General features: G+C 39.5%; 2 protein-coding genes across 2 annotated transcripts; one reads left to right on the top strand and one right to left on the bottom strand.

Annotated features, from left to right (window-relative positions):
- The first annotated feature begins 3,510 nt into the window (after positions 1–3,510).
- On the top strand, positions 3,511–11,484 carry LOC148894289 (ATP synthase F(1) complex catalytic subunit beta, mitochondrial-like). Its single transcript, XM_089002712.1, has 10 exons — positions 3,511–3,690; positions 5,189–5,362; positions 5,456–5,630; positions 6,692–6,813; positions 6,886–7,070; positions 7,677–7,835; positions 9,154–9,276; positions 9,351–9,563; positions 9,877–10,078; positions 11,244–11,484. The coding sequence occupies exons 1-10, from the start codon at positions 3,585–3,587 to the stop codon at positions 11,339–11,341; spliced, it is 1,557 nt and encodes a 518-aa protein (XP_088858838.1). The 5' UTR covers positions 3,511–3,584; the 3' UTR covers positions 11,342–11,484.
- Positions 11,485–11,503: 19 nt separating this feature from the next.
- Positions 11,504–15,973, bottom strand: ccdc89 (coiled-coil domain containing 89). The gene is made up of 7 exons (XM_089002714.1): positions 15,773–15,973; positions 14,913–15,385; positions 13,859–13,989; positions 13,636–13,772; positions 12,661–12,737; positions 11,710–11,809; positions 11,504–11,624 (listed from the first exon to the last, which is right to left on the bottom strand). The coding sequence occupies exons 1-7, from the start codon at positions 15,866–15,868 to the stop codon at positions 11,538–11,540; spliced, it is 1,101 nt and encodes a 366-aa protein (XP_088858840.1). The 5' UTR covers positions 15,869–15,973; the 3' UTR covers positions 11,504–11,537.

Below are 15,973 nucleotides of genomic sequence, written 5' to 3'. Positions count from 1 at the left end.
AATTTCCCATAGGAAACCATTACAATGAGAATAATCCGTTCCCAGGTCCCCATAAAACACAATTTTCTACTTTGTAAAGCATTAAAACTACACAAAATAAACTTTATTTCATGTATAATAAATGTGCTGTGGTATTATAATTAAAGAAATAAAATGTACGGTATAATAAAGTGGTTTTATTGACCTTTGTGATGGTCGCGGATTTACGTGGGACAGGAGATGTGAGACAATCTCTTTTCATCAATGGATGCTACAGCTTTGTGTTTGCTTTCAACATTTATCTTGTAGCAGACATTTCACCATGACGTCCCAGATCCACTGGTGAAAAGGACGTTTTGATCCTCTCCTCTTTCATCTATAACTGATTCATGCAACAAAGAGGGTGCATAAAGTTCTTCATAACAATAATAATAATAATAATAATAATAATAATAATAATACATTTGATTTCTAAGCGTAACTCAAATAGATAGAAAGCTAGCAAGCTAATAGATAGCTAACAGATAGCTAGGCAGGCCTTCACTCAATCCGGAAGTAACTCAAATAGATAGAAAGCTAGCTCGCTAATAGATAGCTAACTAGGCCTTCACTCAACCCGGAAGTAACTCAAATAGATAGCTAACAGATATCTAGCTACGCCTTCACTCAACGCGGAAGTAACTCAAATAGATAGAAAGCTAGACAGCTAATAGATAGCTAACAGATAGCTAGCCAGGCCTTCAGTCAACCCGGAATAATTCAGATAGAAAGCAAGCTAGCTAATAGCTAGTAATAGCTAGCTAATAGATAGGTAGCTAATAGATAGCTTAAGCTTGAATGACCGTCTGAGTCTTTTATGATGTGTGACATTATTTGTTATTTCGTTTGTTGCTGTTGTTGTTTTGACTTCAAGATGGCGGCCGCGAGAGTGGCTGCCTTTACAGCGGCTCCTGTATTTTGTTTTTCTACTTCTTCCTTTCCTTCCCCCTTACTGTCATCACTTTGCTGCTGTGAAATAAAAAAAAATCTCCACTGTGAGACTAATAAAGGCTAATCCAATCCAATATTTACAAATATTTACAAATTGACGCTGTTATAAGTGCATGCCTCATTGCTGGGATTGTTGCTAATGCTGATGTCAGTAGGCATAAAAAAACGGCCGCAACCAATAAAAACTAACTAACTCCAGGTAGTGAAAGTATTCTCGTGTTTGGAATCTGCACTTGACTTTGCTTCCTTCAAAAGAATGCCACTGAAAAAGAAAGTTTTACCTCCAAGGAAAAAAAAACAGCTAGCCACGGGCCTTCTTTTCGCCTTCTGACCTCCACAGATGACCATCATTGACCTTTCAGAGTCCTCCTCCCACCGTGGTTGGTACGATTCGCACTGCAGGCGATGGATTCGAGGACCTTTTCGCCCACTTTTTCCAGGTGAAGGGGCTTTGTATTGCAAAGCTGCAGGCAAGAAGTAATTAAAGGAGACCTTGTGACACAAAAGAATGCTTTGTTGAATGATAGGTTGGCAACCCCCTCCCCCATCCATGCTGTATGATATACGTCAACATGGGGCCATTCATCACTTATATGAGCTGTGACAGTATTTCTTGGTTGGGGAAAAATAATAAACATTCTAAAAACCCACCTCTTGAGATGTTCTACGATCCTAAGCATTTGATTTATTATCGTTTTGCACAAAAGACTTTATTATACAGTACAGTTTATTTCTTTAATTATAATACCATAGCACATTTATTATACATAAAATAATGCATGTTTTGTGTAGTTTTAAGGCTTAGAAAATTAGAAAGTAGAAAATTATGTTTTATGAGGACCTGGGAACGGATTATTCTCATTTTAATGGTTTCCTATAGGAAATTATTTTTTGGGATACACACGTTTCTTACACACTGTCTGGGAACCAATTAAGTTCGAAAGCCAAGGTATCAGTGTATATGTGTGAATGTCTTTTAACACAGGATTCATCAATACAACTACGACTAAGAACAATAATTTACATTTTATTACTCATCAAAATATCAATTACTAATTCAGTACTTGATCATGCAAAATTATTGTAATTGTAATCAAAATGTGTTTTAATAAAATATTGTTGAAATACACAAAATAAATCTCCTACGTTTCCCTCAAATATAACACAACAACCTGCCATAACATGGTCAACGGATGCTTCGTGTTTGTTTTCAACATTTAGCTTGTAGCAGACGTGCATTTACCATAACTGATCCAGTGGTGAAAAGGACGTTTTGATCCTCTCCTCTTTCATCTTGAACCGCTACATACAAGAAAGATGATTCAGAAAGTGTTTAAGATTGAATGACTGTCTGTGTCTTTTGTTTCGTGTCACATTATTTCTTATTTAGTTTTGTTGTTGTTGTTGTTTTTGACGTCAAGATGGCGGCCGCGAGAGCGGCTGCTTATACATCAGCTACTGTATTTTGTTTTTCTCGTACTACCTTACCTTTCCTCTTATTTTCATCATTTTGCAGCTGTGAAATGTAAATTCTCCATTGCGAAGCTAATAAACGATAATCCAACCCAATCCAACATCTAAGAGTATGCTTTTCCAATAGTTTTGCCAAATATTTCCGAAACTTGAACAACGCATTTAAGTGATGTGTTTCAGTTTGAACTGTAGAGGGCACTATTAAAAAGAAGCACTGACAACCTATTTTTAGAAACGAAGAAGAAATAAAAGCCGAAAGCGAAACAATGTAAATCGTCAGTTTTGAATATATTGCATCTGTGCCATAAATAAGAATTTAAAATATACAGAATTACATTAGGATTCAATTCTGTATTTCTATTTTTAGTTTTGTCATTTAACGCGATTCCCGATCTGACATTTTGAGTATTCCGAGTAGTGGTGTGTCGTTCGCGAAAGAGACGGTTCTTATAGCCGTATCTCTGAATTGAACGAAGAGAGCCAGTTCTTTTTGTCCTCTATTCCCCGTCCCCATTCTTCGGTTTAAGCCGCACGTGATTGGTCGATATCCGTGGTAGAGGGTGGAAGGGGAGAATTATAGACACACGATAAGGGGGAAGGGGGGACGTTAGGGCAGACAGGTGGACAAATGTGATCACATTATGCTGTTATTATTATTCAATAATTCTATTTTTACTAGTTGATATGATAGCATTATTAATATGAAAAGCAAATTAGTGACAGCTGATCATCACAGGGAAAGTGAAAGTTAGTGGATGCTCTCTGTGCGCATATAAACCAAGCCATATAACTAAAAAATATATGATGTCGTGTATTTTTTACATGACTAATTAGTTTCCACATAATTTTACATGATTTTTGGGTCGTTAATTAATTTAAGCAACAAAAAACAAACAAACTGAGGAGCTATTCGGAAGCCATAATTGCCGAATCTTTTTTAGTGAGCCGAGCCAAAAGAACCGGCTCTCCGAAAAGATGGCGGAATTCCCATCACTAATTCCAAGCCACGCTGGTACCGCCCCCTTTTGGCAAAAAAAGATGAACCGCTGACACGCTGCGCATGCGCAAAACGGACTCGCCCGCTCCGTAGTTGATACTGAAGCTGTCCTCTGAGCGGCTTCACCTTCAGCCATCTTTTAACTATGCTGGGTGCAGTCGGACGCTGCTGTAATGGAGTTTTGCAAGCTTTTAAACCCGGTGTCAACTCACTGAAGACATTCGGCGGTCGTAATGTCAGCCTCAATTTGTGTAAGTTTCACTTGGTTGCACTGTCATTGTTAAGTGTCCTTTGAACTGTACTCGATGGACGTGTGTCCCCTTACCTTCCTTCCTGCACTCAAATGCTTGATTCCAAAACGAATATATTCCATTCTTTATTTTTGTTTCGAGTATGTCATTGTCAAATGTTAGTGGTTGCATTCCCTTTTTTGTAGTCTGACCTTGTTGTCATGTCCGCCTTTGTGACCTTTCATTGTCAAACACGGCAAGCTAATTCTTACTTATCAGTCGCAATGAGTCTACAGATATTAACATGCAAATGTAATTATTATGATTGATTGTCATGTTATAATGTCAGCCAAATAAAGTAACCTCAATATTCGCTCAGATTGATGTAACGCAATGCGTACTGAAAACCATAATTTTAAATATATTGTGACAATTACAGTTCGAATGTGTGTTGTGGAAGCAGGACGTGTTCAGTTACTGTCCAATTTCTTTATTAATTAGAAAATGGATGAATGCTGTATTTCAAGTCAAATACAACACAATACAATACATCTTATAATAATAATAAATGTAATTTATAAGCGCCTTTCAAAGCTCTCAAGGTCACTTTACGTTCACAGGATAGGGGTTTCTGTGGGTGAGCAGTGGCAGCCACATGCGCCAGCGTTCACTCAATCCGGAATAAGTCAAATAGATAGAAAGTTAGCTAGCTTGCTAATAGATAACTAATAGATAGCCAGCTAGATAGCTAATAGATAGCAAATAGATAGCTAGCTAGCTAACAGATAGCAAATAGATAACTAGCTAGATTGCAAATAGATAGATAGATAGCAGATAGATAGATAGATAGATAGATAGATAGATAGATAGATAGCAAATAGCTAGCTAGCGAGATAGCAAATAGATAGCTAGCTAGCGAGATAGCAAATAGATAGCTAGCTAGCTAGATAGCAAATAGATAGCTAGCTAGATAGCAATTAGATAGCTATCTAGATAGATAGCTAATAGATAGCAAATAGCTAGCCAGCTAGCTAGCTAATAGATATCAAATAGATAGCAATTAGATAGCTAGCTAGGTAGAAATAATAAAATGTGATGAGGCAGGGACTGTCTGACTATACAGCAGAATGTTTTTTTTTTTGTTTCGAAAATAACTGTTTTAATGTTAACCAAACAAAAAAACAAATATATTGATTTATAGAGCGCTTTAACAGAATATTTATTTTAATGTATTTGATTTATTTTCGTTTATTTTAAGCGGCTTTCTAAGCTCTCAAGGACACTTTACAGTCACAGACAATCATAGGTACTATAATAAATAAAAATACAATCACAAATAGAATGCAATAAATAAAATACACAGAAAATGCTATTTTAAATAGGTGGGTTTGAGATGGGACTTAACATGGACAACTATCATATACAGTCAAAATAAAGCAGTCACAAAGATAGCAGAAACCACCAGGGAGTAAAATTAAGATAGTGTATTTACCAATTAAATCCCAATGTGTCATGGCAGGCAAGGGCTACGCAAACCCCGCCGCTCAGGCAGCTCTCGGCAATGGACGCATCACAGCCGTGATCGGTGCTGTTGTGGATGTGCAGTTTGATGAAGGCCTCCCGCCGATCCTCAACGCACTGGAGGTGATGGGTCGTGAAAGCCGTCTGGTGCTTGAGGTGGCACAACATCTCGGTCAGTGAGTTCTAAAATGGAACTTGAGTGGAAGCAAAATCAAAATGGTTCCTTTTTTACATTGACATTCTCTGCTTTTGGGTCTTTACTCAGGTGAAAACACAGTGAGGACCATCGCCATGGATGGCACTGAAGGTCTGATCCGTGGGCAGAAGGTTCTTGATACAGGAGCTCCGATCAGGATTCCCGTAGGGCCAGAAACTTTGGGGAGGATCATGAATGTCATTGGAGAACCCATTGACGAACGTGGTCCTATTAGTACCAAACAGTGAGTTTGTTAGGGCCATTTTTCTTTAAGATTTCACTGTTAAAAAAAAAACTCGGTTTACGTACCCGTTGGCTTACAAACTTTTCGGTTTACGAACGTTAAATTTATGATAATTTTCCCTTGGCATACGAACAATTTTTCGGGATACACACGGAGCGCCACAATGCGTGATATGTTGTATGCAAACGAGCCCGTTCTAAAAGAAAATGGCACCCGACTTGTTTTGGTCCTCTATTCCTCGACCCCAGTAGTCCGTTAAAGCCACGTGATTGGCTTTAGACAGACAGGCAGACGACAAAGAGAGAGTGACAAAATAGATAGAAAACTGTGAAATTTGGACTCGTTTCAACTTTGATAGTTCAAAGGCAGAGTGTGGACTGCAAGGTTAAAATATCCCATCAATCAGGCTCCACAAAGAACCCGCACAAGCCATCTGTACACTTGATGCAAAAAGCTATCAATCCAACTAAACAGAACACAATTGATGAGGAACAAGGTAAAATTATCGCAGGTGAGGAACTAGATAAAATTATCGCAGAGAAAGCACCTACAAGGGATCATTCCTCAAAATGGTGAAAGAAGGCTACGTTCCTCATCAACAGTTTAATGCTGATAAAACCGACCACGCCATTCCATCAAGCCGTCAACGACCAGCATAAAGGTCAATATAACCACTTTGTTATACAGTACAGTTTATTTCTTTAATTATAATACCATAGCACATTTATTATACATAAAATAAGGTATATTTTGTGTAGTTTTAAGGCTTATTTAGTAGAAAAGGATGTTTTATGGGGCCCTGGGAACGGATTATTCTCATTTTAATGGTTTCCTATGGGAAATTATTTTTTGGGATACACACTTTTCGCCGTAAACACTGTCTCTGGGAACCAATTAAGTTCGTAAGCCAATGTATCACTGTACCTGTATCACACTGGAGAGAATACTACATATGTGACTCCAAAAAATGTAATTGTTCGTAACTCGAATGTTCATAAGTAGGGGAACATTTATAAATGTTATGACATAGCTAAAATAGTGATTTAAAAATCACCCCGCAGGACTGCTCCCATCCACGCCGAAGCTCCTGAGTTCACTGACATGAGTGTGGAGCAGGAGATCTTGGTCACCGGCATTAAAGTGGTCGATCTTCTTGCACCGTACGCCAAGGGTGGAAAAATCGGTCAGTTGCAAGAAAATGTTGACATTCCTTGACGTGAGCCAATATCTTCATTTTTGCCTTTCGTTCGCCAAGGTCTGTTTGGCGGCGCCGGCGTGGGGAAGACTGTCTTGATCATGGAGTTGATCAACAACGTGGCCAAAGCTCACGGTGGCTACTCGGTGTTTGCCGGAGTCGGAGAGCGTACCCGCGAGGGCAATGATCTGTACAATGAAATGATTGAATCTGGCGTCATCAACCTGAAGGACACCACCTCCAAGGTAACAACATTGAAAGGACAATCGACGCCTGCGGACAAGTTGTGTCCATAATTTGTAAAATAGCTTCAAATGACTTCTATTGAGCTTATTTTAATAAGATTCCACCGCATATAGCTATATTTTACGTTTTAAGACTCGCGCTGAATATTCAGGAAGTCTTGTTTTTGAGTTAAGTCCGTACGTGACGTCACTAAAGGAACGCACCTGACCGAAAAAAGACACATTGTAGCAGTCCTTCCATCACGTCAATGCATTTTGCTGTACTTTGTTTCGTTTGAAAACTTCATGTAGCACCAGAAAGAGGCAGAAGAGGGCGACAAAGCTCAGTGTAAGGAATTAATCAGCCTGTGGAAACGGGCTGATTAATTCTGACGAAGGCGGAAGTAGTCGTCGAAACATGTCAGGTATTTGAACACCTACACTGTAAGTAAAGAATCTGCTTAAAATTAGATATCAAGTAGACAGGATGAACTTAGTACAACTAATACTATTTTTCGTCCTACATTTCAACATGGGTTGGACCATTGCAGGTGAATCTGATGATGTCACAGATGCCGTATTATCCATTCTCATTTTTTTTATTGAACACCAAATTTGTGTTTTTAGGTTGCGCTGGTGTACGGTCAGATGAACGAACCTCCCGGCGCTCGTGCCAGAGTGGCTCTTACCGGCTTGACGGTTGCAGAATATTTCCGCGATCAAGAAGGCCAGGATGTGCTTCTCTTTATTGATAACATCTTTAGGTTTACTCAGGCTGGATCGGAGGTAGGTGACATATTCACAAAATTTGGGGGGATTTTTACCTTTTTGGATTAAATTGCATGGAGAATCAAAACATGTACTATTATCTGTAGCTGTGAATGTGTGATCGTTTCAAAATATTTTAACTGTTCAGTGTTTAAATGTTTGACAACTTGCTGTTTTCTATTAAGGACCTTAATGGCTACATTTACTTTAGTAATTTAGTTTACTGATAAATGAATTTTACTTGAAAAAAGAATGGGTGGAATAACATTTTGCGAATATATATCACTTTTCAGAATACAGTGATACCTTGGCTTACGCACTTAATTGGTTCCCAGATAGAGTGTGTCAGGCGAAGTGTGTATCCCAAAAATTAATTTCCCATAGGAAACCATTAAAATGAGAATAATCCGTTCCCAGGTCCCCATAAAACATAATTTTCTAATTTTCTAAGCCTTAAAATGACACAAAATAAACATTATTTGATGTATAATAAATGTGTGAAGGTATTATAATCAAAGAAATACACTGTACTGTATAATAAAGTCGTTTTATTGACCTTTGTGATGGTCGTTGATGGTTTGATGGAATGGAGTGGCCGGTTTCATCAGCATTAAACACTTGATGAGGAATGTAGCCTTCTTCTTTCACCATTTTGAGAAATAATCCCTTGTAGGTGCTTTCTCTGCGATAATTTTACCTAGTTCATCATCAATTCTGTTCTTTTAGCTGGGTTGATAACTTTCTGCATCAAGTGTACAGATGGCTTGTGCGGGACATTTGTGGAACCTGATTAATAATAATAATAATAATAATAATAATAATAATAACAATAATAAAAGCTCTCAAGGACACTTTACGGACACAATTGATTCAATCAGTTAATGATTGATGTGATATTTTAACCTTGCAGTCTACGCTCTTCCTTTGAACTGTCAAAGTTGAAACGAGTCCAAATGTCACTATTTTCTATCCATTTTCTCACTCTCTCTCTGTCGTCTGCCTGTCTCTTTAATGCTTAACCCCCCCCCTCACTGCTGCGTTTTTGACCAATAAGGTGGCTTTAACCGAATACTGGGGGCGGGGAATAGAGGACAAAAACATTCGGCTCCCATTTTGTTGTTAGGAGAACGGGCTCGTTCGCGAACGACACATCTGCCATTTTGGCGCACCGTGTGTATCCCGAAAAATAGTTCGTATGCCAAGGTAAAATTGCCATAAATTTAACGTTCGTAAACCGAAAAGTTCGTAAACCAAGTGGTTCGTAAACCGAGGTATCACTGTAATCCATTGTGTAATGCTGGAATTATTTGGATTGACTTGTGTAAATGTCCTTTAGGTATCTGCTCTGCTGGGTCGTATCCCTTCTGCTGTGGGATACCAGCCGACGTTAGCCACCGACATGGGTACCATGCAGGAACGGATTACAACCACCAAGAAAGGTTCCATCACCTCAGTACAAGTAAGATCTTTGGACTGGAAAGATGCGAACATTTCCGTTGACCGTCTGAAAACCAAAACACGCTTGCATTGCAGGCCATTTACGTACCCGCCGACGACTTGACCGATCCTGCGCCCGCCACAACCTTCGCTCACTTGGATGCCACTACTGTACTGTCACGTGCTATCGCCGAGCTGGGTATCTACCCCGCCGTGGACCCCCTGGATTCCACCTCCCGCATTATGGACCCTAATATCGTCGGGTCGGAGCACTATGATGTCGCTCGGGGTGTCCAGAAGATTCTCCAGGCAAGATTGACATTTTTTTTTTCACTCATTCACTGCCAGACGGTACCGGTGCAAAAAGGTGTCCACTCCAGTGCCAGGGTTTTTGTCATTTTCACCCAAATTGCAGGACCCATAGAATATTGAGTTTTAGGACGACATAAACATTCAATGCAGCGTCAGAAGCTTTAGACTCTCTTCTTTCATCAGAAAAAGAGTTAATTCCTAAGTTATATGGGTCTGTAGTTATCTGAGATTGAAATGGGGGCGGCTGTCCAAAATACAATGCAATACATACATATTGGTGCTAATAAGTCCGACATACTATTTTTTTCAGGACTACAAGTCATTACAAGACATCATCGCCATTTTGGGTATGGACGAACTATCTGAGGAAGACAAGCTAACCGTAGCTCGCGCTCGCAAGATCCAACGTTTCCTCTCGCAGCCGTTCCAAGTGGCTGAAGTCTTCACCGGCCACATGGGGAAGCTGGTGCCTCTCAAGGAAACAATCAAAGGATTCCAGAGCATTCTAGCAGGTACAGTTATACCTTGGCTTACGAACTTAATGGGTTCCCAGAGTGTGTCAGGTGAGAAGTGTGTATCCCAAAATTTAATTTTTCCATAGGAAACCATTAAAATGAGAATAATCCGTTCCCAGGTCCCCATAAAACATAATTTTCAACTAAATAAGCCTTAAAACGACACGAAATATACCTTATTTTATGTATAATAAATATGCTATGGTATTATAATTAAAGAAATAAACTGTACTGTATAATAAAGTTGTTTTATTTACCTTTGTGGTGGTCGTTGATGGCTTGATGGAATGGAGTGGCCGGTTTCATCACCATTAAACACTTGATGAGGAACATAGCCTTCTTTCACCATCTTGAGGAATGATCCCTTGTAGGTGCTTTCTCTGCGATAATTTTACCTTGTTCATCATCAGTTGTGTTCTGTTGAGCTGCGTTGATAGCTTTTTGCATCAAGTGTACAGATGGCTTGTGTGGGTTATTTGTGGAGCCTGATTGGATTGGATTTGCCTTTATTTGTCTCGCAGTGGAGAAATTTACCTTTCATTGATGGGATATTTTAACCTTGCAGTCTACACTCTGCTTTCTATCAACTATCAAAGTTGAAACGAGTCCAAATTTCACAGTTTTCTATCCATTTACCCACTCTGTCGTCTGCCTGTCTCTTTAATGTTGAAACCTCACCCCACTGCTGCGTTTTTGACCAATCACGTGGCTTTAACCGAAGACTGGGGGCGGGGAATAGATGACCAAAAAAAAGTCGGCTGCCATTTTCTTTTTTGGAGAACGGCTAAACGCTCTCTCTGTCTGTAAACCCTCCCCCCACACCCCCTCACTGCTGCGTTCTTGACCAATCACGTGGCTTTAACCGAACAGTGGGGGCGGGGAATAGAGGACAAAAACAGTCGGCTGCTATTTTCTTGTTAGGGGAACGGGTTTGTTCGTGAACGACACATCACTCATTGTGGCGTGTGTATCCCAAAAAATAGTTTGTATGCCAAGGTAAAATTTTGATAAATGTAACGTTCGTAAACCGAAAAGTTTGTAAGACAAGGGGGTTCGTAAACCGAGGCATCACTGTCGTTCAAATATGCATGGATGCATTCCCATCATATGATGGCGCTCTTTTCCCACTCAACACCTTCCTTCCCTTTTTCTTTTTATTCAGGTGAATACGACGCCTTACCCGAACAGGCTTTCTACATGGTGGGCCCCATTGAAGAAGTGGTCCAAAAGGCGGAGAAATTGGCAGAGGAGCATTCTTAAATGACAACGGATGGAAATCTATTTTCATTTTGTACAGTATCATTTCTATTTAAATAAAACTTCTGACCTGTCACGCTTTGCTTGTATCGCGCTGGAAATCTTCAAAAAATGAGATTAAAAGATGACATTGTGATACAGCAATGCTCATTTTCACTCTTTTTTTTTTTTGGCATGGAGATTTTCAAAAATCCAAAATTTATTTCCTCAAGTGTCGCAGTATCTTATTTAGCTCCCTTTCCTTAGTCAGGAGACCGTTGCTGTGTTCTCTGAATGCCTCAAAATCCTGTAAAACATCAATATAGACTTTTGAGTATAACCCTGGATGCAAGATTTTATTTGTTTATTTGTTTTTTGTCTTCACAACAAACCTTTTTTAGCTTCTCGTTGTTTGTTTTAGCTTCTTCCAAGGCAGATTTGAGCGCCTTGACCCTTTTATCTGCGTTAACTGCATGTGCTTCATGTTTAAACCTGAGTTCAAAAACACACACGTAGCACCATTATTATTAGCATTAAACTCATTCACTGCCATTCCTGAATTTATTCTAATTGAAAATATGACGTGGAGTTCCATTCCCGAATTTTGTTCAGGTTTTGTTTTTTTTCTGATAAAGCGCTGGTCAGACCTCTGGCAGCATTTGCGTTTTGTACAGCTGCCCCCATTCCAATCTCGGGTAACGCCAGACCCAGATGATTTAGGAATTCACTTTTTTTTCTGATGAAAGAAGACAGTCTAAGGCAGTGGTGTCAAACATGCGGGCCGCGGGCCGGAACCGGTCCCCAAGGAGGTGTGATCAGGCCCGCAGGATCATTTAAAAGTGGGGAAAATGCACAAACAACATGGAATTCATATTTTTAATGAAGTGCAATTCAAGGATTATCCACTAGGGGACAGAGTAGTGCTGTTTCGATCAACGTAGAATAAAACAGCTGTGTTTTTTTTCAACCGAGGTCTTTTTTTTTTCCAACCACGATTTCAACACCCTCAATAGCCAAAATGTCATTATCCAAGCAGATAAGGAGTGTAAAATTTTCAATGAAAAATGGACCACGTCATGTTTTTTTACAGAGATCAATCCATGGGAAACCTTTGTGCTTGGTGTTTTCAACAAGTTTCGCTATTTTGGTTATTTATAGCATGTATGGTATTGACACCCCTGGTCACAGGTTTCTTACACTGCATTGAATGTTTATGTAGCACAAAAAACTCAATATTATGTGGGTCCTGGAATTTGAGTGACAAAAACCTGGAGTGGACACATTTTTTGCAATTTCTGGCAGTGAATAAGTTAAAATTGAGCAAATGTAGCAACCGTGTTTACCTTTCCTCTGCTCTTATCTGGGCTCTCTTCAGCTCTTTATAATGCACTTCTAGAATCCGGAGTTCTTCTAGTTTCTCCTGTAATGACACATACATTGATACCTTGGCTTACGAACTTAATTGGTTCCCAGACAGAGTGTGTAAGGCGAAAAGTGTATCCCAAAAGTATATTTCCTATGGGAAACCATTAAAATGAGAATAATCCGTTCCCAGGTCCCCATAAAACATAATTTTCTACTTTCTAATTCTCTCAGCCTTAAAACTAAACAAAATATACCTTATTTTATGTGTAATAAATGTGCTATTGATATTATAATTAAAGAAATAAACTACAGTATAATAAAGTCGGCTGGTATCATCAACATTAAACACTTGAGGAACGTAGTCTTCTTTCACTATCTTGAGGAATGATCCCTTGCAGGTGCTTTCTCTGCGATGATTTTACCTAGTTCCTCATCAATTCGTTCTCTTTAGCTAGGTTGATAGCTTTTTGCATCACGTGTACAGATGGCTTGTGCGGGTTATTTGCGGCGTCTGATTGATGGGAATTTTAACCTTGCAGTCTATCAAAGTTGAAACAAGTCCAAATGTCACTGTTTTCTAGCCATTTTGTCACTCTCTGTCGTCTGCCTGTCTCTTGAATGTTTAAACCACCTCCCCTCACTGCTGCGTTCTTGACCAATCATGTGGCTTTAACCGAAGACTGGGGGCGGGGAATAGAGGACCAAAACAAGCCGGCTGCCATTTTCGTTTAGGAGAAGAAGAGTGATGGGTCTCGAATGACACATCACTCATTGTGGCAGCTCCGTGTGTCTCCCGAAAAATAGTTCGTATGCCAAGGTAAAATTTTCATACATTTAACGTTCGTAAACCGAAAAGTTCGTAAGCCAAGGGGTTCGTAAACCGAGGTATTACTGTATATAAAATAAAATAATAAACACGTTCTGCCGACGAGGACGTTTTTTCTAAAATGTACCTGTAAGGTGTTCTCTTGTTCCACAGAGGTACGCAGCAGTTTGTCTCTCTCTTTCGTGAGACTTGTAATGCTTTTGCTCATGGTGGCTTCCTTCGACGTGTGTTGCTCCTCGGCTTTTAGAAATTTTAGTTTGAGAGCTGATGGTGATAAAGCCAAAAACTTCCTCAGTTTCATCCTGGTACGTTCCATGTGGATATACAGGAATGAGTTGTTTACCACCTACATCTGCACATTTGTTCTGCAAATTCATGTTGCTGCTGAGACTTGCTCAGTTGTTCAAGTAGCGATGCTTCCGTCACTTGACGCTCTTTTGATTGTTTTGTGGATGTTGATTGACTTTGGGCGATTTTCTCCCTTTTAAAGAAAGCAGAGAATTTTTTGATGTCATTTCCATACTTCAAATAGGAAACATTTTTTTTTGTGATTATCGAATGAACATCAAGGCAATGGTGTATTTATTTGTTCCCCTTAAAGGACAACCGACTTCTCCGGATAAGTTGTGTCCATAATTTGTAAAATCTTCAAATGACTTCTATTGAGCGTATTTTACAAAGATTCCACCGCATATAGCTATATTTGACGTTTTAAGACTCTCGCTGAATATTCAGGAAGTCTTGTTTTTGAGTTGGTGACGAGTCTGTACGTGACGTCACTGAAGGAACGCCCCTGACTGAGAAAGCGACACACAATGCATTTTGGGTACTTTGTTTGGTCTGAAAACTTCGTGTTGATGGCGAAATTAGAAGGAAAACGTAATGGTGAATCATTGTGTGTTGCACCAATACTACTATTTTATACTAGTTGAGACAAATTCCCAGCAGACAAATCAGCCCATTTCCAACGTAGCTTTGGCGCCATCTTGGACATTTTCTGGGTGCTACATTGGAGTCCAGACGCCTCAAAATGAGACGGAAGGACTTCTTTAATCGATTGCAAACATGTATGCTTTCCTCTTCAGAACTATTTGAATCATATTCATCACTGGATGTGGAACAAGAAAGCATCTTCTCCGAATCTGAAGCAATTATTTTCTCGAACAAGGCAAGACGTCTTGGCGTGACGTCACGAACAAGGGGGCGGGACCTTCTGAAACTCGCCATCTCCGAGGTCATTTTGAAGTAGTTTTGGGACACTTTAAGTCATTTTTATGGGTGTTTTGCATTTGACTAAAAATATCAGCCTGCGTGTTTTGGGTATTTTAGATGCTATAAAACGTTTTTCTGATGTCAGTTAGGAAACAAAAAAATGGTGTCGGTTGTCCTTTAAACAAAACTTACTGATATGCACTCTCCTTAGTTTTGAGTTCCTCTCTCAAAACTTTAATTTCCTTTGTAAGCTTTTGAAGGGCGATCTCTTTGTCGTGTAACTTTTGGGAGAAAAGTGTGTCATTTTCTGTCTGCAGTCGCTTGTTTTCCTGCTTCAGCTGCGCATTCTGATGTTTGTACTCTTCCATAAACACGATAATCGCGCGACTGTTGGCATCTAAATCCAGAAATCTTTTTTCCACCAGTTCCACTCTTTGCTGCTTTTGTACAACTTCTTTCTGACAACTCTCAAGTTGCTTCTCTAGTTGGGCTTTGGCCTGCTGCAGGCTTTGACATTGCTTGAACAGTTCATCTGATCTGTCCTTTAGAACGCAGATCAGATTGGCTTGTTCATTTTTTTTGGACTGCAACAGCAACGTCTCTGTTAAATCGGGGGCGGAGATGTCCTTGCATTTTTCCAAAGTCTTCTGATTGATGTCCATGTGCTGTGGGAAAAAAACAGGAAAATGAAGTGTACTAATGGTGGTTAACATTTAGGAGACTCGGTGACCACAGTTAGCTACACGTGCACATGTATTATTTTTACAAAGAAAATATTTGGTTCTCATCGTTAATTATTCTTCCGAATGGTGTTCATTTAACTGAAATATCACAAGATGGCGCTAGCGGGGGAAAACATTCTCACAGCACCTGCTTTATTTGTTTCGATGCTAACTTTATTGTCTAAACTAGATTTAGATACAACACGGCAGTATATAACGTCGATTTCTAATAACATTCGGAGATTGACTACAATAAACTAACCGACAAACGCCGTTTGGACACAAACCGGGTGATGTTAAGTACAACAAATTAAAAAATGTCATACTTACGGCAACGTTGAGTGACAGTCCAGAAAGTAACATGTTGTCCTCAGACTTGGTCACTTTCTTTTTCACGTTTTCTGACTTTCTTCGTTGGGACGACATAGTAATTGGGTTTATTAATTGAATATTTACGAGTTGGTTGTTGTCGAATGCTATTTCGAATAGTTTAGCCACCGTGCGTTATTATAAGTATGCTAGGTTGTCGCC

This window comes from Hippocampus bargibanti, linkage group LG08, assembly GCF_051943395.1.
Source record: "Hippocampus bargibanti isolate YZ-2025 linkage group LG08, ASM5194339v1, whole genome shotgun sequence".
Taxonomy (NCBI): domain Eukaryota; kingdom Metazoa; phylum Chordata; class Actinopteri; order Syngnathiformes; family Syngnathidae; genus Hippocampus; species Hippocampus bargibanti.
Note: the sequence above shows the minus strand (reverse complement) of the source record. Positions and strands in the feature narration are given on the sequence as shown.

Coding starts and splice junctions, on each gene's coding strand:
- LOC148894289 (XM_089002712.1), top strand. CDS start 3,585: ATGCTGGGTGCAGTCGGACGCTGCTGTAATGGAGTTTTGCAAGCTTTT. Junction 5,363..5,455: donor TGAGGTGGCACAACATCTCG/GTCAGTGAGTTC, acceptor GTCTTTACTCAG/GTGAAAACACAGTGAGGACC. Junction 10,079..11,243: donor ATTCCAGAGCATTCTAGCAG/GTACAGTTATAC, acceptor CTTTTTATTCAG/GTGAATACGACGCCTTACCC.
- ccdc89 (XM_089002714.1), bottom strand. CDS start 15,868: ATGTCGTCCCAACGAAGAAAGTCAGAAAACGTGAAAAAGAAAGTGACC. Junction 15,386..15,772: donor GACTGTCACTCAACGTTGCC/GTAAGTATGACA, acceptor TTTTTCCCACAG/CACATGGACATCAATCAGAA. Junction 12,738..13,635: donor AACAAGAGAACACCTTACAG/GTACATTTTAGA, acceptor GTGTCATTACAG/GAGAAACTAGAAGAACTCCG.